At 45.6% G+C, this 25,388-nt stretch overlaps 1 protein-coding gene across 2 annotated transcripts in view; it reads right to left on the bottom strand.

Annotated features, from left to right (window-relative positions):
- FBLN1 (fibulin 1) overlaps positions 1-25,388 on the bottom strand; it is a 119,328-nt gene that overhangs the window by 91,336 nt on the left and 2,604 nt on the right. For both annotated transcript variants that reach the window (XM_044450842.1, XM_044450841.1), the window contains exon 2: positions 6,247-6,346. In XM_044450842.1, the coding sequence (XP_044306777.1) occupies positions 6,247-6,346 (100 nt within the window). The remainder of the gene's footprint in view (positions 1-6,246; positions 6,347-25,388) is intronic.

Here is a 25,388-nt window from a genome sequence, read left to right as displayed (position 1 = left end):
GAAGCCCTTTTTGTTGCTCTTGATATTCTTGGCAAGTTTCAGCTCGTAATCAGCCTTAGCCTTGCGAAGAATCCTTCTGCAACGGGCCTCCTCCTCCCGGTGTACCCATTTGCTACGGAGGTTCCTCTTTCATCTAATCCCTCTAACCACCTCTTTTCGCATCCATGGCGGCACTCTCCTCCACCTCCCCACCTTACTAACTAGAGGCATCATCAAGGCTTGCGCCTCCAAAACCTCCCTTTTGAGTGCCATCCACCCCTCCTCAACTCGCTTACCTTCCAGTAACCTATCCCAGGAGACTTTCCCCAGTCTGGCCTTCAGTTGGCCAAAGTTGGTCCTCTCGAAGTCCCAACTTCTAGTGCTCGACCTCCTGCATGTCCCCAGTCCCCTGACCTCAAAGCAAAGGATGGAGTGATCATTTGCATCCAGAACTCCCCTAATCTGTACTTCATGTAGCAGCTCCTCCCTATTGGTCAAGACTAAGTCAAGGATATTTCCCCCCCTCGTCGCCTCTGTGTGAAAAACCGTCCGTCTATAGCTTCTAGGAAGCAACGTGATCTGGCTGTCACTGCTGAGTGAGTCTCCCAACTAATATCCGGGAAACTGAAATCTCCCATAATTACTGTGTCTCTCCCCCGAGATATCCTTAGAATCTGGCCTGTCAGGACATCATCCAGGGTCTCAAGTTGACCTGGAGGGTGATAACATACCCCCACTGTCAGGTCTCTTTCCCTGTCAAAACCCCTACGTTTCACCCTGACTGCCTCTACCAAATCCCCATCTGTGCTGCATTCTATCTCAGTGCATCCTATCCCTTCCCTGACATATAAAGCCACTCTCCCACCCCTCATTCCCTTCCTGTCCTTTCTAAAAAGGTGATACTCCTCTGTGTTCACATTCCAGACTTGCCTTTCATCCCACCCAGTTTTTGTGATTCCCACCAGGTCATACCCTCCTATTCCCAGGAGAGCTTCAAGCTCTTCCTGCTTATTACCCATGCTCCTAGTATTGGTGTACATGCACCTCAACTCCTTCCCACCGCTTGCTTTCCTTGGAGGTCCCAGCCTCCTCCTTCTTCCCATCCTCCCTGATACCTGGCCCCTCTGTAGGAGTTCTGTCAGTCCCTGCAGTAGCTCTAAAACCCTGCTCCCAGAGCCCTGATCCTCTCCCCACAATTGTCCAGTGCAGACACATTTCTGGGGGTCCTGAGCCCACCCCCCCGGCTCAGTTTAAAGTCTTCCGGACGAAGCTCGCTAGAGCATCTCCAAAGGACCTTTTCCGCATCCTCGTGAGGTGTAACCCATCACTTGCCAGAAGTCCATTGGCAAGAAACCGAGTGCCGTGGTCGAGGAACCCAAAGGGTTCCTTCTGGCACCACACCCTAAGCCAGTCATTCACCTTGGAGACCCTCCTGTCCCTTCCTGGCCCAAATCCCCGGACAGGTAAGATTGACGAGAAGGCCACTTGGGCCTTTAGCTCCCTCAGTTTCTTCCCCAAGGCCTCAAAGTCCCGGGTGGTCCCAACCACACCCTGCCTGGCCACATCGTTTGTGCCCACATGGATCACCAGGAGCGGCTGGTGACCCCCGGAGCGAACAAGACGCTCCACTCTGTCCATCACATGCCGGATGCATGCGCCGGGCAGGCAGCAAACCTCCCTTGTCTCCAGGTTGGGGCGGCACACTGCCACCTCAGTGCCCCTCAGCAGGGAGTCCCCAACAACAATCACCCGCCGCCGTACCTTCCCGGTGCTGGTGGGCAGCCATGCTTGCATCTTGCATCTCCTGCAGTGGCCCCCTTGCCGCCTGACGTCCCAGGCTGGGGGTCCTGCTGGCCCCCCGAGGCCTCATCAGCCCCAGCCTCCCCAAGTGGAGAGAACCTATTTCCCAGCTCCAGATTGGTGCCAGGGGAAGGAGGAGGCCATGCCTGCCAAGGCCATCTCCTTTTCTGCCATTGGGAACCCCTTAGAGACTCTATCTTGGTCCCCTGCCTTGTCTGTCCTGCAGTACTCCTCACTCGCCCAGTTCTCCCAGACAAAAACACACACACCCATGCAAGGATAAAATAAAATTTAAATTGGAGGAAAACAAAGGAAAGCAAACCACAGAACAGCACAAAACAAAACAAAAACAAACAAAGAAAAATAAAGCAATTAAAAACAAAACAAACAAACAAAACAGCCTCAGCCTCCCAGGGAAAGGAGTCCCTGGGCAGCCCGGGCTGCAGCTAAGGGATGCAGACAAGGGACGACGCCAAGAGGCCAGAGCCAAAAGGGCTTGCAGTGGCTGAGCTCGGCCTTATCTGCCCCTCAGGCTGGTGTCCCCACCCATCTACTTCCTCCTGGCCCCTGTAGCCTTTCTGGCCCTGCCTCCCTTCCCCCCTGCTGCTCCTGGCCCTCTGTTCCCCTGCCCAGCTCCTGCCTTGCCTTCACCAGTCCCCTGGCTACTCAGCACTCTCTCCCAGTCTGCGCTTCTGCTGCTCTACCAAGAGGCCAGAGCCAAAAGGACTTGCAGTGGCTGAGCACAGCCTTATCAGTCCCTCAGGTTCATCCTAGCGCCCATCCAGCTGCCTGGTTCAGATGCTCTGACAAATGCAACATTCCTCTTTCCCTTCTTTCAGGAAATGTCTCTGAACAAAGATCATGCACTGACAGCCATCTGTATATCTACTAAATATAGATATAGTAGTTATAGATACAATAATATAGTAGATATACTCTACTCTTCGCTACTCTACTAAATATATGCTAATTTTTTATTGACTAGAGATGTTTTATGGCAGGTTAGTCTGCTTTAAATTTTTAATTGTATTTTGGATATTTTAATTATATTTTGCAAACTGTTTTGAGAGCATTATGCTAACCAAACAGTATAGAAATGCTTTAAATAAATAAATAAATAAATGTCTACATAGTCCAGCCTGACCATCATCCTTAGCCTCTCTCATGACAAAGTTTTATGTGAAAATGGTACTGCAAGAATTACCTGTCAGATTCATTAGCAGTTCCTCCCAGAATATCAATCATTATGTTTGAATCTCTGTCTCTGGGAGTTTCCCTCCCACTGAAATACATTTGTTCTTTGGGAGGAGGGATCTTTGACTGGCTATCCAAGAGGCAAGATAAGGTTCTTGGGAAACCCAGCAGCCTTCCCTTAGAAGTTGCTTTGGGAAGTGATCTTAGAATCCTGATAAGAACAGGTTGGTCACCTGTAACTTTGGTTTTGAAGCACTTACCAGTGAATGCTCATGCAGGCTATGCACAGAACAGAGATTCAGAACATTCTAGAACTAAACCAAGTTTTAGGCAGGAGCTCCAACTGTCTCCTCTGTGCACACTCTGGGCATGGCTCCCACCTGCCTCTGTGTTTCTAAATCTGCTGCAACATGGGAATAATGAAGGAGAGGCAATGAAGCAGGAAGTGGGGTGGATTGTGTGAGCTCACAGATATCCACTTGAACAACCACGGTTACAGCCAAGCAACCTGTCCTCCTTCATTATTGCAGTGACTCACACATATTGGTGACTGAAAAGAAGAGACTTGATGGAGGAGGAAGATGTCATGCCAGAACTAAAGAATGCATCGCTTTGCCAAAAGCTACATCAGCACAGTCTGGTGCATAGATTTTAAAGTATTATTTAATCTGAGGATTTTAAGGTAATATTTAATCTGAGACGCATAAGAAGCCTTCAGTGTTGTCACGATTAGCTGGTAAGGCTGCTAAGCAAACTGTAACAGAGGAAAGAACAAAATTGCTACAGTTCAAAGAAATATATTCAGCAGACACAGAATTGTGTTTCCTGTTCTGTTGGCGCAAGATATTTCAGGAAAGCCTTCTATCTGTAGCATATGGCTTGCAGGAGGCTGTTATTACTTCCAGGACCTTGCTGGAAAATTGGAGTTGCCCACTTTCCATGCAGTTAGACACAGAGTCTCCAGGCCCTGATGCCTGAGTTTCCCATTGCTCATTCTGAGGAGATCTGGGAGTTGAGAGAGATGGAGAAAAGTGTGGTCAGACAGGAGGTGATGAGCTGCAAACCATGTTTGCCTTGGCCACCATGCAGAGAGCCCGATTGACTTGTCACTTGTTCACCACTTGTAAGACTATTGAGGGAAAGGGTTAGAGTGCCTCCCCAGCACTGCCACAGAAGGATTGGCATTTCCTATGTGGTGCTGTAGCAAAGAGACCAATAGCTGGAATGCCCACTTCTAGTGCAATGTATGGCTGTGAAAGCTGGGCCATAAGGAAGCTGAGCACAAAAGGATTGAAGCCTTTGAATTGTGGTGCTAGAGGAGACTCCTGAGAGTCCCTTGGACCACAAGGCGATCAAACCGATCAGTCCTAGAGGAGATCAACCCTGACTGCTCTTTAGAAGGCCAGATACTGAAGATGAATCTCAAATACTTTGGCCACCTAATGAGAAGGAAGGACTCCCTGGAGAAGAGTCTAATGCTGGGAACAATAGATGGCAAAAGAAGAAGGGGACGGCAGAGAATGAGGTGGCTAGATGGAGTCACTGAAGCAGTTGGTGCGAGCTTGAGTGGAGGGGGATGGTGGAGGATAGGAAGGCCTGGAGGAGTGTTGTCCATGGAGTCGCGATGGGTCTGACACGACTTCGCGACTAACAACAACAACAGTGCAACTGATGGAGAAGGATACCTCCTGACCTACTGAATGAGTTGACACAAATGAATGGCAATGGGGACAATGCGGCAACATATGCACCAATTCCAGAAACTGAGCTGAAGGTGAAGGAGGAGTCTCTTCCAGTCTTACTGGTTTATACAGAAGATGGTCTCTTGTGTTTTAGGCAGGTCACCATTTGATGCAAGATTCAAGTGCCAGCACAGCTTTGGAAACAGCAAGAAGTTCAAGGCGGTTATTGCATAAGCTTCTCTCCTGATAGACCCGCAGTCCAGACACTGAGTCCTCAAGAGAGGTGTGGTAGCACCATGCATCAGTGCTGGAAATGTCAGATTGAATTAGGAAGAGGTTTCTTGGCTGAAGAGTCATAAGAACCATGACTGGCATAGTCTGTAACAGAGCTACTGAGACAATGCAGAACACAAGCTCAAGGAGGTGTTGGGTGCTGCTTGCTCAGCACTGACAGGTACCTTCTAATTTCAATGTAAGGCATCACAAGGCGAAGGTCCCCAAACTTTTTGTACTGATAGGCACATTGTGGAGTTTAAGAAAGCGCTGTGGGCACCACTACAAAATGCTTAATTAGTGTACAGTTTCACATCTGCCTGTTGTCTTTGTGGATCGTAGGCTGTATATTGTTCAGTATAAAATGTCTGTTTCATGTCTACTGGATATGGCAAAGTCTCTTTCATCATGGCTTCTCTCTTGACATGCTGTCCTTGACATTTCACAGAGGTATTCTGATCCCACCTCCTCTTCCAGTTCTGATTCAGATTCTGAGGCAGTAAGGCAATATTTCGAGAGAAGTGGGCCTAGTCCCTACACCTATTTATAACTGTTGGAAAGATGGGTGCTTTTCTTATGTATCAATAACTATAGAAACATACAAACATTACAAATGAAGAAAATAAATTTTAAAACCTTTTGGGCACCCCTGGGGCCACACTGGAGACCCCTTTGTGGGCACACTTGTGGGTTCCTTGGGACTTAACCACCAGATGACTGTGTATAGGCCTACATACCAGAGCAATTTGGTCATTACATTTTAATAATGGAGCCATCCTTTTTTCATACATACTTAATGCTTCCACACGGATCAATGAATCTGATTTCCCTTTTCTCTGCCCCTCAATCTTTCTTTCATCTTTTTAAAGAATCTTCAAGGAACCTTTTTTTCCCTGCCAACCTTTGCGCAAGAGACAGATGTAATGCCAATATAAATGCAGAACTTCAGAAACTAGTGACAGACATGATTGCAAAACACATTCTTTCCATACTTAGAAAGAAATCAAGCCAGGAAATCTACAATTACAAATGTATAAGTGAAAGAGAGAAAAGGAAAGCTCGACAACAACTCTTTTCCCAAATAAGGTGCTCTTAAGAGTACCATTGCTGGACAGGGCAAGAAAACCCAATTTTCACACTAAAGAATAGTAAAGAGAGAACATGTTGCCATGCAGTGTTCGAAGCCAGGTTAACCAAGGAAATATAGGCAAGTATGGGAGGAGTGAAGGCAGAAATCCTATCATGGGGCTTTCAAGATCAACAGGGACCTTCTGTTTGTTACTATAACACAGGGCAGACAAATTGCTTTGAAGACTACCTGCATTCTTTGGAATCAGGGTTTAATGGCAGAGAACTACAGTCGTTTTTTTGACTCGCCCATTCATATCCACGTGTGCAACAGCTCTCCACTGAAGTTTCTGCAGAAAGAAAAAGCAGTGTGTTTTATAAACTCTTAGCAAATTACACTGAGGGCATTCAATTACAACTCAATTCACTTTCCTCTTCTCCCACCCCATCTCCTAATTAACTCGCAAAAAGTCATGCAATCATCTCAGAGTAAACTATAATTTCTAAACTTAAATAGAAAGAGATGTTGAAACCAGGAACATGCTATGACATCACATGAACCTGGCAGGAAAGGCAGGTTGCTCACCTGGAACTGTCGTTCTTCGAGTGGCCATCTGTGCATTCACATATATGGGTGCTGCGCCTGCGCAGTGCCTATGGCTGGAAAGATTCAAAAGCTTAACAGTCTTGGCAGGAACTTGGCAGGAACAGGAACTTGGCAGGAACCCCTCCCCCCATGGTATAAAAGGGTGGAGTGCCCGCCATTTCCTCAGTCTACTGAAGACCGATCGTTCACCCCCTTGCGGGAGAGAGAGACATTGCAGGGAACTGCTGAACCCAAGAAAAATTTTTAACGAAACCGTTATCAAAGAGAAATGGTACCGTATAAACCCATTCACCGACACCGAGAGGGGCCAGCGGGTGGATTGTGTGAATGCACAGATGGCCACTCAAAGAAAGACAGTTACAGGTGAGCAACCTGCCTTTCTTCATCGTGGCCTCTGTGCAACACACATATGGGTGATTAACAAGCTTACCAGACCTGGAGGCGGGCGGTGTCATCATTTAAGAACAGAAGAAAGGATTGCCTGGCCAAAGGAGCAATTGTGTCTGGCACACACATCAAGGTGGTAATGCCTAGCAAAGGTGCAAGGAGTAGTCCAAGTGGCAGCCTTGTAAATGTCCTGGATCAGAATGCCAGCGGCAAAAGCAAAGGAAGCAGCTACCACCCTCATGGAGTGCCCTCTGGGCATGACAGGTAAGTCAAGATTGGTGAGCTGATATGCTAGCTCGATGGTCTGCACGATCCACTTTGAAAGTCTCTGCGAACCTATGGGAGAGCCCTCATCATGGTCCGAGTATTTAATAAAGAGGTGGTTAGATTTACAGAAGGACTCTGTGCGAGACCTGTAAAAGGCAAGGAAGCGACGGACGTAGAGAGCATGCAGCGACCATTCTATTGGTGTAGCTGGTATAGGGAAAAAGGCAGATAACACAATGACCTGGTTAATATGAAAGGAAGGCACGACTTTAGGTAAGAATGCTGGATCAATGCGGAGAACGACTTTCTCCTTGTCAAAGTTAAGGTAAAGAGGATCTATCCGAAGTGCACAGAGTTCACTAGCCCTTCTGGCAGACGTGATCACGACGAGAAAAGCAGTCTTCCAAGACAGGAGACTTAAGTCAGTAGTTGCCAAGGGCTCAAAAGGAACTCGAGTGAGTGCCTGGAGGACAACTGAGATGCTCCAAGTAGGAATAACTGGTTGAAGTGGTGGCTGAAGGTTCTGTAGACCCTTGAGGAATCGACATATGAGGGTATGAGAAAAAATAGAGGAACCGTGCACCTGTCCACGGTAATGGGCGATTGCAGCTGTATAAACTTTAATGGAAGATGGCTTAAGTCCCTATCGATGGAGTGATAAGAGAAATTGAAGGACATTTTCAACAGAGGCTGAAGAAATGACAAAAACATTGGATTCAGCAAAGGATGCGAAGCGCTTCCATTTGGCTGCATAAGACTGGTGAGTTGCAGGTCTTAGGGCAGACTGAAGAATGAATTGGATATCGGAATGGAGAGTGCTCGGGTTCGACGAGGAGTCTATCGGTAGCGGGGAAGGAGAGGCTGTATCGGGACGATGTCGAGCAAGTATAGGAGCACCGGGATCTGCCAGTACCGAAGGGTCCCCGTGGATCATCAAATGAGCCAGGCTGTCAGGTTAAGTGAAGGAAGATCTGGGTGGTGAACAGCTCCGCACTGTTGAGTTATCAGATGAGATATGAGAGGCAGGTGGGGAAAAGTGCTGCCGGATAGGCAGAGAAGAGTAGGGAACCATGGTTGACGGGGCCACCGGGGGGTGATCAGGATCCCCATGGCACCGTCATAGGCAATCTTGGCTAGCACGCTCATTATGAGCGGGATTGGGGGAAACGCATACAAGAACGTGTTCATCCAAGGGATCATGAGCACGTCCGGGCCGATGCTGGTTCTGTTGGAAGCGTTGTTGTTGCTTCTGATGCTGTTGGCAGGGCTGGAATTGCTGACGGCCTGCAAATTGCAAGTAGGGCTGGTATCTATACGACGGATGAGACCAAGACCACTTATGACATGATTGATTAGGGACTTCCATCCGGCGAGCTGTAACCCTCAACTCATGGATCGTCTTCATCTTGTGGTCCATCCAAGCATTGAAGAGCCCTGAACCGTCGAAGGGCATTTCTTCAATCCAGCATTTTGTCTCATCCGGGAAGTTGCAATTTGGGAGCCAGGCATGGCGATGGAGAGCTATGGTGCCAACAAGAGCTCTAGAGTCGAAGTTGACATGGTGTCTTGCCGTGGAAAGCTGCTGGACTGCCACCTGCATAGCCTCTTTAATAAAGATCCTAAGGTAAAGGTAAAGGTTTCCCCTTGACATGAATTCCAGTCATGCCTTACTCTAGGGGGTGGTGCTCATCTCCATTTCCTAGCTGAGGGAGCCAGCGTTTGTCTGCAGACAGTCTCCATGGTCATGTGGCCGGCATGACTAAACACCAAAGTGCACGGAATGCTGTTACCTTCCCATCAAAGTGATACTTTTTTATCTACTTGCATTTGCATGCTTTCGAACTGCCAGGCTGGCAGGAGCTGGGACAGAGCAACGGGAACTCACTCCATTGTGCAGATTCGAACTGGTGACCTTTCGATCAACCAGCCCAGCAGCACAGCAGTTTAAACCACTGCACCACCTGCATCCCCTAAAGAACCTAGCCAGGTCTTTTTGTTGATCTGGAAGTGAGGCCGTGATATTTTCTAACTTTTGCATTAGAAAATATTGGTATTGAGCCAGCGTGGCCTCATAATTAGAAATATGGAGGCCAAGCCCTGTAGCAGGATAGATCCGGTGAGCCAACATGTCGATCTTACAGCCCTCTTTGTCGCGGGGAATAGTGTGTCCCCTGGACTCACGTCCTTGAGAAGACTCAACAACCATCAAGTTCAGTCTTGGGTGATGCAGGAGGAATGGAATATCCTGCTCACGGACTCGATGCATGGACACGTATCGCCATGAAGTGGGTTGAGGCTGATTAGGGTAGTTCCACGGTTCCATCATTGCCTGGAGAAGAGTCGTAATCAGCGGCAAAATGATGGCAGCAGACTGTTCGCCTTTGACAGTGTTGTAGAACTTGTCGGTATTGGGATCGAAGTGGGGCTGGGCCTTGATCTCAAGTGACCTTGTAAGCCTCACCATTAGTTCCCCAAAGGTTACATAGGGTTCCTCCAGTGAGCTGGGACCCTGTGTAGAAATCACCACATCTGGTGAAGTAGACACCACTTCAGAGTCCTCCAAGTCCGAATCGTAATGAGGCGGGAGACTAGAAGAAGAGTCAATAGGCGAACTGGGATGCCTGGACTGAGTCGCCCTCAAAGTCAAAGAGACGTCTCTCGGTACCGGAGAGAAGGAACGATTGCGCACCGACGGGTAGTAACTCGTAAGGTGGATAATCATCCCATGGCTTGCAACAAGATGGCCTGTGGGGCGGTTGCACCCATTCTTCCGAGGGCCGGACCAAGGCACGCTGTTGATATTGCACCTGCTGAGGAACAGCCCTTGGGGAAGGCTCGCATGATGGTTGGGGAGTTGGTGAACGAGCCATTGGAAGAGAGTCTTGAATCTCTCCATCGGAAATTGATCCCAACAAGGGAACGTCCCAGTGTTCAGGAGAGGACTGGGCAGAAGGTGCAGCCTGTCTTGGAGATCCAGGCGGAGTCACTTGCATGGCCAACTGGAGGGCCGGTCTGGTCAGTGTCGGTACCGAGACAGCCGTCGGGATTGACGGGGCAGATGAACCCGAGTCACAGTGCCTGGAATGGTCGGCTTTCTTAAGCTTGCAAGCTGACTTGTCCGCCTTGTCCTTCTTAGGTTTCTTATGGCCTGAGCACTTGTCCGAACCACTATGCTTCCTCTTCTCCTTTTGCTTATGCGGAGATACAGAGGAACGTTGACCCTCTGGCAAAGGGGCACCATCAGCTGATGGTCGGGATGGAGGCGTGGTGGAAGAGGTGGACAGAGGAGCAGATTTGCCTGCCAGATGGTCCAACTGGAGTAGGGCTTGGTCCCACAAAAGTTTGCGCTGGTGGTTCTCCCGATTTTTCCTCGCCTGCTTCGTAAAGGCCCGACAATGGCCGCATTTATCAGTTCTGTGCCCTTCTCCAAGACAGAGATGGCACAGGTCATGCAGATCAGTAGGTGACATTTTGGACCCACACTGAGAACACTTGCGGAAAGCCGCATGCTGCGCCATCGAGGAAGAAAGGGAAGATAGCAAAGCAAAGAGAAAGAGGAACAATATATATATATATATATTTAAACAGGGAAAGGGGGAAATTGAGAAGAAAAACTTCTAATAGGGAGGGAAAAACTTGGAATAGTAATGACTAAAAGAGATAATAGCAACTGGATAAATGTGTGCAAACTGAGAGACTAAAAGGCTCGAGGCACAGCAAATGGTGGTCGCAAGAAGACTGAGGAAATGGCGGGCACTCCGCCCTTTTATACCATGAGGGGGAGGGGTGCGGAGTTTCCGCCAAGACTGTTAAGCTTTTGAATCTTTCCAGCCATAGGCACTTCGCAGGCGCAGCACCCATATGTGTGATGCACAGAGGCCACGATGAAGAACATCTCATTGACCATTTTCTCTCTTTCTCCCTGTGTTTTATACACATGCATCTGATTATATGGGCTATAGTTCAGAAAAGTTTGTTCATTTTTAAACATTTATATATCAAGTGATCTTCTAACAATTCATGAAGAATTAACTAACTCTGTAGTCCCATGAGGACTTACAAAGGTGGCCCAAGGTACCAAAAAGATCCAGGAGTCAGGCACACATAACAACAACAAGCACAAATGTTGTATATGGTAATTGATATATCCTCTAAAGTGTTGGAGGATGTCTTTAAAAGACACTCCCTCCTAAAGACATACCTATTTTTAGTGTATTTCAGGGGGAAAATAGGCAGGAAGATTTGTGGGGGCAGGAAGTAAAGCACATGTGGGAAAAAATGGCTAATCCAAGGGGATCAGATACAACAAAGATCCTCATGGTGCCTGTACCTTTAGCTCAGCAAAAACTCATGGGCAGCAGGGTGGTGTGGCAGTTGGCCTCACAGAGATTTGGGGCTCCAGCCTTAGTGGACACTTCAGAACCCCACCCTTGCTTATATGGGAGGAAGTCTCATAAAATAAGAGGATTTTACTTCTCAGGAAACAAGATCAGAGTCATGTTGCAAGCCTGTTAATCTGTATTAGCTACCAGACCCACTGCTGCTTCTATAACAAAAGTGACTTTGGACATGATATGAATGTTGAAGAAAAGCAAGGACAAGTTCAGTACCCATCTTGTACCCGTGATACATTCTGCACCTTCTCCCAAAACAGAATGTTTGCACCTCTACTACTTGAGAGTTGCTCAAGAGTAAGCTGAAATTAGATTTACATAAAAGCTAATATATAAGCATGTTTTCTACAGTTACCAAGCTGGATGCTTCCAGAAAGTTCATGTACAAGGCCAAAGAGAGAGAGAGAGAGAGAGAGAGAGAGAGAGAGAGAGAGAGAGAGAGAGAGAGAGAGAGCGCGCGCGCGCGAGCGCAACAAACCTCACCTGGTGTATGTACCCAGTGGCTGGCATGCAAAACTACTCTGAACATGAAGGTTACGTTTACCTATCATGGTTAATAGTTCCTGAAACTTCAGGAGGGTGAAGCAGAGGGAAAGAAGGGAAGCAGTACCATTTCTTTAGCCCTGCTGAGACAGCAGCTGCCTTTGGCTCTCCATCCAGGATCTTCTAGAAGAAACTCTTGCAACAGAATGCAGTGCAGGGAGGAAAGGGAAGCAGTTTGTTCTACTGGCTCTTTTGGGAGGTTCCCTGTGCTTCTTCTCCCTGAAGTGTTTCCTTTCCAGCAATAAGAAGTTGGTAAGAACTATAAAAACCCAGGCCTCCTGTTCCCCACCCCTTTCCTTTATCCCCTCTTCATTTTATGTTGTGACTTATATTATAAACCCACTGATAAGAGCACAATTTTTTTTTATTTATAAACCCTGTAGGGGGCCTTTTCAGCTGGCAAAAATGCTTTAAAGAAAGTGTGTGCTGTAGTCATTCTAAACTAAAAAGCCACTTTAAGCTGTTAAAGTGGAACCTGTACACATGATCTGTGCTCATAACTGCACAGATTAAAAGTTCTGCAGTCTAATTGGGCTGAAGGATGCAAAAGTAACATCCTTACACAATAGTAATTCCTACGAAAATGTAAATAATAGCAGGCGGAAATCCCTGTTTTCAAAACCTATAAAAGATGCAGATACTTTTTAAGCCTTAAGTGAAAAGAACACACATGGAAAGTAAAGAACTTAAAATTACAAAGAATGGAATATTGGAAGAATACCAGCTGAAATAAATCATATGTTAAAAATGAAAAACAATAAGCTAGACCATGTAATCCCACACACACTTCTACTGCACACATGCATGGCAACCTTAGCTATTTGGTCTTCATATTATTTGTGGACAATGGCCAGATCTAGCAAAATAAACAGTATTAATGAGCCACAGCATTACAGACACACACAATATTTCATGCACAAAGGTTCACCAAACAGCAGGAGTATTAGAACTAATAAATTAGTCACTCTTTGGGTCCAGCAATTTGACATTCCTGCACATTAAAAAAGCAGAAAACTGTAGTCCATTCTTCCTTGGGGTCAGGTATGCATGCCCAAGTTAAGAAACATTAGGCATATTCTTCACAATTGATGATTTGTGTATCATCTCTAAGGGACAAAGCAGAGTTCCATCCTGATCACAATCTGGCCAGTAAGCCTAGAGTCGAATGAGGAAGAGAAATTTCAAGAGAAAAGTCAGTACCTACCATTTCTGGAAGCTTCCAGGGCTTTTGCATTAGAAGTACAAGGCAGGCCAGCCTTCTACTACCTCTTTAATCCACCAGAGGCCTCCTGGGAAACAAGCCTCTCCCAGAACCACAAAAAGGACTGCCTGAAGGCCTCTGGAAGAGTGACAGGGTGGCATCAACTCCTTGAGTTTCGAGTAACTTGCAACATAAGGACCTCAAGGAATACTTCTAGGCCCTCTGTCCCTCTTAATATGCTCCAGGGCAGGCTTCCCCAACATGGTGCCCTCCAGATGCGTTGGATTGCAGTTCCCATCTCCTCCATTCAGGATAGTCAATAGTCAGTAATCAGAGGACTTATAGTCCAAACATCTGGAGGGCATCCTATCATCAAAGAATGCTGGCCTTATATTGAGTTTAATTAGCCCTCTGCTCAACTCTAGTAAGATTCTCAAGAGGATCTGAAGAGAAAAAAGTTTCCTTTATGGTAATACAAGTCATCAACATAGGCATGTATAAACAGATATGCTAGCAAAAATAATAAAAAAATAAAATAGGAGGAGGATTGGCTTTATCCTCTGCAATTCCATAGTTTTTCAAATAAATCTTTTCTGTGGCTTTGGTCATTCTTCCAGAAGCCAACATGCATGCTGGCCTCATTCACACATTCAAGTGGCAGGCAGGGGTGTAGATCTAGTATTATACCAAAAGAGCTTGAGACCACATACACACATGCCTTGGTGCTCATGCTCAGTTGTGGGTCAGTGCAGCATAGTGATCAGAGTGCTGGACCGGGACTAGGGAGATCCAGGTTCTAGTGCTCCCTTTGTCCTGAGGCTCACTGGGTGACTTTGGGGCAGCCACTGACTCTTAGCTCAATCCTCCTCATGGGGTTCTTATGAGGATAAAATGGGGGCAAGGAGGATGGTTATCTAAGCTGCCTTGGGTTTCTCAAGGGAAAATAGTGGGATATAAATGTAGCATGTAAATACATTGCCTTAGGCACTTTTCTGCTTAGCCTGGCCCCAAGTGTAGGCAGGAAGGATGGTACAACACACACATTCACCCCCTTGCATGTAAACATCCAGCAAACTCCTACCTCCAATGATTTATCTGAATAGGGCAGGCATAAGGAGTAGGAGAAATGCTGGCCCTGTCACATCAAGGTTTGGCTCTCAGTTTTTGAGAAACTTGAACAGCTATAAACGAACACTGCTGATACTTTGCAGTAGACTAATAAGATGCATGGTGGGAAGGAACACAAGCAATTTAAGACTTTAAAAAACGTATGGCAGAGTTACAGCTGGCTGAAAACATGGTCTGGCTGGCCAGAGCTTCACTTGGAGGAATTTCAATGATTTGAGGTTCAAGCAGCTAGAAAGTGTATGGTGTGGAAGACGTCAGTAATGATTATCAAAGCCATCATCCATCTTTTCACAATTACAAGTTTATGAATATTCCAGGGCAAATCTTACACCAAATTTTCCAAGATAGCTGTTTCCATGTATCAGATGTTGAAATTCATCAGGTGACCTGAATTTGTAATCTGCCTAAGATAAAAGTCTAGACATAGGAAATAGCAGACATTTGTATTTTGTAACTAATGCTACAAGACAATGATTTCACAGTCCTTTATCATTTGTTGTCAAAATATAAAGAATACTAAATGAGATCAAACAAAGGGGCCCTTTCCTGCATTCCATGGCAGCCATACTACCAGGGCTCCACAAATTTTGGCAGCCTGACTTGCCAACTACAATTTGTGTTGGCCAGGTCACTATCCTTTTCCCCAGTGGCAATATGATGTCACCATGGGCTTTGAGGTACAAACGGTGCCTCCAAAGTACAGGACAAGGGCCTACAAGGCCCAGAATCATTTATTTTATACTGATTTCTGAGGAGCTCAAGTTCAATGCAAGGCAGGCAAACCACAGTTCTCCTCCTAAACTGGAACATGAGAAGAGGGTGGTGGCATAATTCCTAGCCTTGTCGTGCACTACTGTGGTACTCTGAGCCCTTGAGAAGCACAACATGGCCATAAGGTGAACTATTCACCCCACTCCCTATCTCCTAATTCCGGAGGAAGACTGGGGCTTATGAGACTTACTGGAGAGGAAAGGGATACTCCAGAAGCTGAGCAGGTAGGTGGCCATCTGCTTTCCATACTTCACACAACTTCAGACCCTCAAGGGTAAGGAAGTGACTCCTTAGTAGATGCACAGAACTTTGCTGATCTGTGGTACTGCTGCGCATGTCAAAATGATTCCCTTCCATTTAAATTAGCAAATTAAACTTTGACATCAAGGTCAGACTGTGAGAGAGTATTTACTTGCTTGTTTTAAGCATTAAACCACCACCACCACATCTTTAGCCTTACAGACACCAGGGTGGCATACAAAGCACTTGCCAGGAAATGTGAAAAGGGAGGGTGGGGCTACAGTAGTCCCATGAACTCACTTGTATATGCTGACCCAACTCCCAGAAGCACATGCAGAGGGTGACATGCAGAGCTTCCTCAGGACCCTGACATCCATGCATTCAGCACCCTGCCAGCAAGTACAGCTGCACACAGGCAGTCCCTGCACACCATCAGCAATGCTGCGTTATCAGATGTCACACTGACACACAGATTCATTGCACAGACCAGTGGGCACAGTCCCACCTGCCCTCGGGAATAGGTCTAGCAAGGTTTCAGTTGGAGGAGGAGCTGTTTCGGCAGTGAAGGACACTTGGAAAGGATGCACAGCATGTGGGGAAAGGGGGGTTAAATCCTGAGGAGTTGCAGTGACAATGCTCGAAGGGGGCTAAGAGGAAAGTCAGAGTGGCACTCATGAGGTGAACACTGGAATTGAATGGCAGGGCTCATTGTTTGGAGTTGGCTTGAATTTCTTCAGTGAAAAATTTCCTGATTGCCCTCAGCTGTCTGCTTTCTGAGATTTTGGTCCTCCAACCTGCTGCAACTTTCACAGCCTTAAAACCAAGCAAACGCTGGAGCTGGCCACCAATTAAGTGTGATCAGAGATCAGGGGCAGGCTACAGAGTTGCGTACACTCCTTCTCCACAGCTACTTTTCTACAGAACCGATCCCTCCCTCTGACCATTACCATAATTCAGGGATACAGTGGCAATGTGAACCTCAGTGAAGGTTATTCGGGTTCCCCTGTGACCAGAGCTAGTTAACCAACCTGAAGTCCTGGTTTCAAATCCAGGATGCGCAGGGGATATGAGCGCCCTTTGTACATAACCCTCGCCAATCCTGTTCCAAGACATTCCATATAATGGGTGATTTCAGCATATATTCATATTTAAAAGAGCTGCAACATTAGAAACATAAAAAGAAATACAATAAAACCAGGAGACCTGACCCATTATCAAAATTATACCTGAAATTTGACAGAATGCATCTCGTTTCATTTATTTATTCACTTGGATGAAATGCAGACAATAATTGGCAGTGAATTATTTCATTGGCCAAAAACTCTGTTGTTTGGACTCATCTATTTTCTTCAAGGAATAAAAAACAGGCTTGGCAAAAAGTGGTCAGCATAATAATCTCTCCTGTTGTTCCAACCGTATCTCTCACAAAATCTCTACACTGGCTTTCTCTTTTTCTTGCATTGCTTTTCCAATTAGTCCTATCAATGCCCTTGTCCGCCCTATCTCCCTGCCCTCCCATTCCAGTATCTCTCTGCACACAGTCCTTGCTCCTCCAGTTCTGTCCCCTTTAGTAGTTTCCAAGTCTCTTTCAATCCCTCCTTGCTACCCCCTATGCCTGAAACTCTCTGCCTGAATAAGGTGCCAGGTCTTACTCTGACCATCACACTTAAGGTACTTCCTATGTCATTAGAAGGCACTGTCCAGCTGTGCTTTATGGCATAATCCTATGTCCCCCAAAATCATCTTAGGAGGGCAGCATAGGATAGTTCAGAGTCCCAGCCCCAAGCTCATGTGCCTTGGTCCTGGGAGTTCAAGGGCAGAGCCCTTGCTCCCCTTGCAGCCGATGGGGAAAGAGCAACAATGGCCACTTCTCTGGGAGCACAGCTGGGTCTCAGAGGGGGGCGAAGAGGGTGTGGCGGGGGGGGGGGGGGGGGAGGGGAGGGGAGGGAGGAGGTTGCCAATTCTTATCAGTGGCTCAGCTTCCGTCCGTCCGTCCGTCCGTCCTTCCTTCCCAGGTGCTTCATCTATATACACACATAGGAAAAGGGGCAGTAATGTTGGATGCTGCTGCTGCAGAGCTTCCTTCTGTGCATGGGATGCATGTAAGCACTATGGCTGGAGGCTTAGTTTCAGTGACCCTGGGGGGCACAGGACTGTGCCCCAGCAAATTTCCCTCAGTTAAAAAAGACATGAACAGCACTGGGAAAGGTTTATGAGTAGAAGATGGCAATGTCTGGACCCCTGCAGCATGCTATGCATGAGTCTGGGGGACAGCACAATCAAAGCCTCCTCTGAAAGCACTGCCAGGCTCACAGCCAGCCCTTTGAAAGAAAGCTTTTCCCTACCTCTTTTGCATCAACCCTGCACTAAACTGCAGTACCTGTAACAGCATTATCCTGGCATATGTTATTCTACGCTTCCTCTGTTGTCTTTTTTTTTTTTTTTTTTTGCTTTCTCTGTAAAACACCTTCTGCATCAACAGCACTTTATTAATAAAGACAAATGAATTTGTTCATTACAATTTTAAAAGGGCATCACTGTACAAAACAGAACTATGCTTTCTGTAAAATAAACACAGGGGACCTTGAAGAAAACATTCTCATTTCTAATCTTATTCAATAAAACTTTCCGTCAAAACAAAGATTTCTGAAGGTTTTCCAGTTTGCTTGGTCCATTTTCATTTCTGAGCCACACTACAGTCAGCTTGGAAAAACAACATGCCACAAACCCCTTAAATGGTCAGATCATTACAAGTTCCAGCCTAAATGCAAGAAACTCACATAAAATGTTCAACTGTAATAGATGCATGGACAAAACGTTAGCACAAAGCAACACACACACACACGATTGCACAAGATCGTTGGAATCTTTTTCTTGCTAGAAATCCTAAGCTCACTCATTAATCTCAATGCACGCTTTTCCAGATGGTTAGGTATACTACTAAGCTGGCTGTTTTGTGTACACAGATGTGCTAAAGAGCCGGCCAAAGAATGAATTATGCTCAGACAAGTCTAAGTTCCTCATACCTGAGGCACCCTTTTTTCAGAATTAGATCCAGTGGCATACCTCACTCGGACACTGAAAAGGCTTTCTTGAAAGAAGCCACCCCAATGCTTTATGAGAGTCACCACTTTGCACATGCCTCTTCACTAGACCAAGGTCAGCTGAAGCAAGAAACTCATGTAGTGATGCATCCTCTTTGCTTCAGCTGGAGCAACTCTGCATTGTGAGAGGTTAGATAATCCATCGTACTTAACATAAAGACATGGCTGACTCATCTGTTCCAGTGGATGTTAACTGAAAAGAAGCAAGAACAGAGCAGAGAATCATGCACAGATACAACAGAAAGCCTCCTCTGTCAAGGGGACACCTTCTGGCACATCCAAGTCATTAGCACTCAGTTTTGGAATCATTAGATTCTTTCTAGTTCACTATAGTTCACCACAGGTTAGTTTTGCTCTCCTGTTTCTAGATAGCAGAAATATAATACATCTGAGCCAAGACTAAACTTTTAACTCAGAAAAATTATATATCATTTGTTAAAAGAGAGGAAGCCTTTTTCTGCAATGGAAACCAGCATACAGTGGTACCTTGGCTCACGAACTTAAACCGTTCCATGACTCTGGTTGTGACCCAAATTGGTTGTGACCCAAGTCAAATTTCCCCAAAAGGTTCAATGTAAATAAGGTTAATCTGTTCTATAACAATTTTTTTAATCAGAAAAATTTGAAACAAAGTGACAAAGAGCAACAAAGTAACAATGTCCTATACAGTACAGTGGAGAACACTAACCTAGTTGCGGGGAGGGAGGTTATTGTTTTGAGGGAGAATCCCCCTGCATAAAGACACTGGGGAGATCTCTTTCAGGGATTTCCTCTCTTCCTTGTCTCTTAGCTGCAGGGTCAATTTTGGTGAAAAATCTGTCTATAGTCACTTGTTTTTTCCTGCGCTGCATAACCCTCCGGAAATGAAAGACCACGTTATCGTTCATCAGATTCAACACTCTGTTTGTTACAGTTATGTTGGGGTGGTGCTTCTCAAAGAAATCCTGAGACTCATTCAATTTTTTCATAATGGATTGTATCACATCACTGCTAACCTCCTCCCTGTCTTCCTCTTCCTTGGTGGAATGCTCCTCAGCAAGTGCCTTCTGCTGCTCACTCTGGAGTTCAGCAAGTTCTTCTGTTGTCAGCTCCTCCTTATGGTCCTCAACAAGCTCCTCTATGTCTGCACCATTGACGTCCAGACCCATACTCTTGCCCAGGGACGCAATCTCCTCCACTACCTCTGCATCAGCCCCTTCAAAGTCACATTCAGTGACACATACAGTGACGCATTCTGGCCACAGTTTCCTCCAGGCTGCGTTTAAGGTCCAGTATGTGACATCTTCCCAGGCTTTGTCAGTGAGGTTGATGCAGTGGAGGACATTGAAATGTTTCTTCCAGAATTCTTTCAGAGTCAAGGATGTCTCTTCAGTGACTTTAAAACACCTGCTGAAGAGCACTTTTGTGTAGAGCTTCTTGAAGTTGCAGATCACTTGCTGGTCTGCAGAAGAGCTTTTGTGTTGGGGGAGAGGAACATGACCTTTATGAAGTCATACTCAGCATCCATATCATCCACCAAAGCTGGAGGGTGTGTCAGGGCATTGTCCATCAGAAGAAGGCACCTTTCAGGCAGTTGGTTGTCAGAAAGATATTTCTTAACGGTGGGTGCAAACACCTCGTGCAGCCATTCCATGAACAATTTCCTTGTGACCCAAGCGCTAGCATTGGCCCTCCACATGACAGGCAGTCTGGCCTTGTTCACATTCTGTTCCTTGAATGCACAAGGGGTCTGGGAATGGTACACCAGTAGTGGCTTAATCTTCAGATCAGCGCTTGCATTCGCACACAGCAAAAGGGTCAATCTGTCCTTCATGGGCTTGTGCCCTGGCAGTGCCTTTTCCTCCTGCGTGATGCAGGTTCTGTTTGGCATCTTCTTCCAGAAGAGCCCTGTTTCATCGCAGTTGAACACTTGTTGAGCGATGTATCCTTCTGCCTTCATGAATTCAGCGAATTCTTTCTTGAAGGCTTCTGCAGCAGCCTTGTCAGAACTGGAAGCCTGACCATGTCTTATCACACTGTGGATGCCACTTCTCTTGCGGAAATTATCAAACAAGCTACTGGCTTTAAATTCAACACTTGCTGCACTTGTAGAGGTTTTTTTTTTTTTTTTTTTGCAGTAAACCACTGTGCAATTTCCTGGCTTTTTCACAGATCATAGCTTCACTAACGTGATCACCTGCCAGCTGTTTCTCATTCAACCATACTAACAAAAGTTTTTCCACCTCTTCCAGCACTTCAGTCCTCTGCTTGCTAAACAGCATTACTCCTTTTGCTATATCAGCTCCTTTGATGGCATCTTTACACTTTAAAATAGTCGAGATTGTTGACTTTGCCATCATGTATTCAGAGGCCAGATCAGTCACATGAATACCACACTAATGCTTTTCTACAATTTCCTTCTTCAAGTCAATGGTTATTTTCTTTGAAACCTTCCTCTTACCATTCTTGCTCTGCACGTTCTGGTCACCTTTATTACCACCCTGCAGGTTCATTTTACCACCGTGCTTGCTCTGTGCTTTCTTTGGAGCCATTATTCAATCAGCTTTACAGCAAGTGACCACAGGTCTGTCTGCCACCACGAGCGGGGAAGATGGCCACACCTACATGCGGGGGGCGGGGGAGAGATGGCCGCTATCATGATTGTGTGGGAAAGATGGCCGCACGTGCTCAGGGTGGGGGTGGGGAGATGGCAGAGATCCCAGTTGTGCTCCTGCAGGAAAGATGGGTGCAATCTTGGCCATCTCCCCCTCCCCCGGTGCGTTCGTGCAGGGAAGATGCACGTGATCACAGGCATACTCCTGCAGGAAAGACGGGTGCAGCGCAGCACAGCTGTGATCACGTCCGTCTTCCCTGCACGAATGCAACTGCAATCGTGGCCATCTCCCCACTTGGGGGTGGGTGGAGATGGTCGTGATCTTGGTCGCCACCCAATGCGGAGTTCGCGACCCAAGTCAAAATTTTCATGAAATTTTTGTTCATGACCCAATTTGGTCATGAACCAAGGTGTTCATGAGCCGAGGTACCACTTTATCTGGACATGGTTTTTGGCTTAAACATCCATTATAAGCTATCTACTTGTAAAGTAGGATACCTTAAACATCCACATCCACTCAGGTAACCACTTGTAAAGGAAGAATTATCATTCTGTCAGCAGTGTTCCCAGAACTCATTTTCTCTGAGTGAGTCCAAAACAATCTCCTAAATTCTATACAGCAGTAAGATGCTCATTAGAAACAATTTTAAACTTCCTGCAAATTGCACATTTAATTCTGGGTGTACACAAACCTCAATTATTAATCCTTTATTATTTTGAATAACTACCTTGGATAATCCTACCATTTTAGTGTGCTTCTCCATTAAAAAAAATAATTCTAATCCTGTCAGCATTAAGCACTCTGATCTTTGCTTAGATCATACAACCAAGATATTTATTTCTACCATTCCTTCCTACCAGAAGGGAACTCTGTTTAAACTGCTAGAAGACCCATCAAATATAAAGGATGAGGGAAAGTTTAAAAGACGTTTTCACAGATAGATCAAGATGCAGTGCGAAGCAGAAAGGAAAGGACTCAGGTTGTACTAATGACAAGCTAACCTAAGTGAGTGTATGTTTCTCTACAGGAATGAATAGAAGCTGCTTAAGAGAAAGTTAGAAGTTGCCTTCAGGTAGGCTGTTTGAGAGTGAGGAGCTACTCCTGTTCTCATGACTTCAGCTTCTGAAAATTAAGCTCACTGTCATCGTCATAGCTCTGCCCCTTCAACGTCAACAGCTCCTTCTGTTTATTGTCCTACCAAAGTGCCACAGAAGGCTGGGAGAATGGAATCCTATGAGGCATTATGAAACAGCAAACAGAGAGGGAGTGGGAGGTCGTGCATGCTGGCCTGACTCCTCCATTTCCAAACTCCTCTGCAGAGAAACTGCAGCCATAGGCAGCTGGTTGTGCAGGGTTGCCAACTGCATGGAGCACTGTACTGGCATTTAGCTGAACGGTGCAGTTGCCATTGCGACCTTCCTGTCAACATTTGACTTTATGTCTCTCCCTAGTTCCTATTTAATAATACCCATGCTGAGTAGGGCTTGGAATGGGATGTTGGAGGTGAACTTTTACTTCCTTACAGACAAATGATGAACTTCTTAAAGATACAATAGCAGTATGATCCAATTTCCATAAAAAAGTGCTGACCATCAGATTATAAACTACAATGATTTGTCCTTGAGGTCTCTCACTGCTATCTTGAGATCAATCTGCATATGAATTTGCAGCAGCCCTTTGAACTTTAGAGTTTGAAGATTGTAGTAGGTTTGCTTGGATTGGACACATTTGGAAAATTTACAAAATAACCCATATAGACATTTGTGTCAGCCACTTCTGGCATATATGATAATCTTTGCGGGGGGGGGGGATATCACTTCCAGTTAACGAACCCCCCTGAACTGGTGATTTTTACATACCACCGTATTTTCTTAGGTTATTTCACTGAAGTCCGACTTATCCACCATGATGGGATTCAATACAGTGTACATGAAGCTCCCCACAGTCTCCCACAGGGATGTGCAAGCATGGGAATTCTGTTCCCTTTAAGCCCAATGGACTTCTGAAGCATTTCCATTTGGTAACTTGTAGCAGACTGTAGTGGATTTTTTCCCAGATTCAAAAAAAAAAAAAAAAAAGTATTTTTTAAGGTTCCACGATTTGTGCCAATTCAATTTTCACAAACTAACCTGGGCAAAGGTTTAGGGGAATTTTGTAATTTACACAAATTATCATAATTTTGTGGTGTAGTGGTTAAGAGCATGGGACTGGGACTCAGACGACCTGGGTTCTAGTCCCCACTCGACCATGGAGCCAACTGGGTGACTTTGGGCCAGTCATAGACTCTCAGCCCAACCTAACTCACAGGATTGTTGTTTTGGGGATAAAATGGAGGAGGAGAATGATGTAAGCTGCCTTGAGCCCTTTGTAGGAAAAGGCAGGATATAAATAAAATAAATAAATAAAATAATTTTTTAAAAAATTAATTGGCCATCTTATACATGTGTACACAATCACAAGTCCATCTTTCCACTGTGTAGCACTTTGCTAAATATCCTTGTCAGTTTCAGCTCCTTTACATATTACTTCTGAGCAGAGCCATATTCTGTATGTATCAAAAAATGTGTCAATTCCTCTCCCCCACTCCACCTGAATCTAGACGTACTAAAACAGAAGTTCACAATGACAGGTTCTTTGACAACTACAAAATATGGTCCTGAGAGGGCAAAAGGCAGTGTTTGGCCAAGATGAAGCTGACATTGATATTTACAAGAGGGGAATATGTCTCTGCAGCAGACAGGTAGACTTGTGATTGTGCACACTTGAACAAGTGCTCTCTCTCTCTCTCTCTCTCTCTCTCTCTCTCTAACACACACATTTAATTATACCATTTGTGCAAATAACACCCCCATAAAACCATACAAAACCCTTAAGTTTTCTTCCTCCACAAGAGTTTTCATCCATCCATCCATCCATCCATCCCTCCATCTAGACACTGGTTAGATTATGGCTTGCTTTGCTTTAAGTACCCTTCTTTTCTCAATGAGAGTAGCAGTAAGGGAATGTCTGTCTGCCCATCTCTTCAATGTACCCTGAGTTAACATTTCAGCAGTGCATGTGGCTTAAAACAGGCAGCAAATGGTGGTAAATGTAGTCCCCGGGTTACAGAGGAGTTCTGTTCCTGAGACTGTCCTTAAGTTGAATTGGTATGTAAGTTGGATCACATGAGTAAGCCAAATGTTTGTCTTGCACCCTACGCATGCCCTGAAACACACTGGCTTGAGTATGCTCAAGCTGATGCCACAAAACGAAAAGCTGTGAATTCTCCATTTCTAGAGAATTAGGATGCAACTGATGAAGTGTCACCAAACTCATCATGTAGTTCCCAAGAGATACATCAGATAGTTCATTAGAGATAGCTGTGACCATCTCTAGCTAGTCTCTATCTCTAATAAAAGCCATGAATATCTCTAAGGAAAAGCTATGACTATCTCTAGGGAACTACGTGGACGCTGATGATGTGTTGCCAAACATATCACATAGTTCCCTAGAGATAGTCACAGCTTTTTGTGAGAGATATTCATATAGGGTTTATGACATTTCTAAGTACAGGTTGTTCATGACCTGGAATTTTGTAACCCGGGGACTACCTGTAAATATTTGAAACTAACTAGTCTAAATTCATAGGAAGTCCATAGGGAGGAAGGCTTTTAGCTACTGAATTAAGCAATGTTTCATGTAACACTGTGAGTGAAAAGTCATTTGTTGCAATGAATTCATTCAATGAAAGGGAAAATGGAGTAAAGCTCAGGGAGCGAAGGTTCAATTAGATGCCAGGAAGTACTTGGCATTCCTGAAAGTTAGGACCCCGAGTGTATGGCTTCCATGGGAGGTGGTTGAGGCCCCATCGGTGAGGGTGTTCAAGGATAGGCTAGACATGCACATGGTGGGCATGTCATGAGTAGAGCTGGCTGGAGCCTAGACTGGCTGGATCAGACTAGATGGCCCAGGAGGCCCCTTATGACTCGCTCTGTTTCTATATTTCTGTTTTTAAAAGAGACTCATCCCCACTTAGGAACTGAGGGTGGACATTTACCAAAGTACTTTAATTGACAGTGCACCCCCTAGGGAAATAGAGGCAAGTTTACTTTATCACTGCTATGCCTGCAGTACAACACAAAATATGATGCATCTCTAAGGATGAGACAACTGTGAG

This window comes from Varanus komodoensis, unplaced genomic scaffold, assembly GCF_004798865.1.
Source record: "Varanus komodoensis strain SLA01 unplaced genomic scaffold, ASM479886v1 scaffold69, whole genome shotgun sequence".
NCBI lineage: Eukaryota > Metazoa > Chordata > Lepidosauria > Squamata > Varanidae > Varanus > Varanus komodoensis.
The sequence above is the reverse complement of the archived record's forward strand: the minus strand, read 5'-3'. Positions and strand labels throughout refer to the sequence as shown.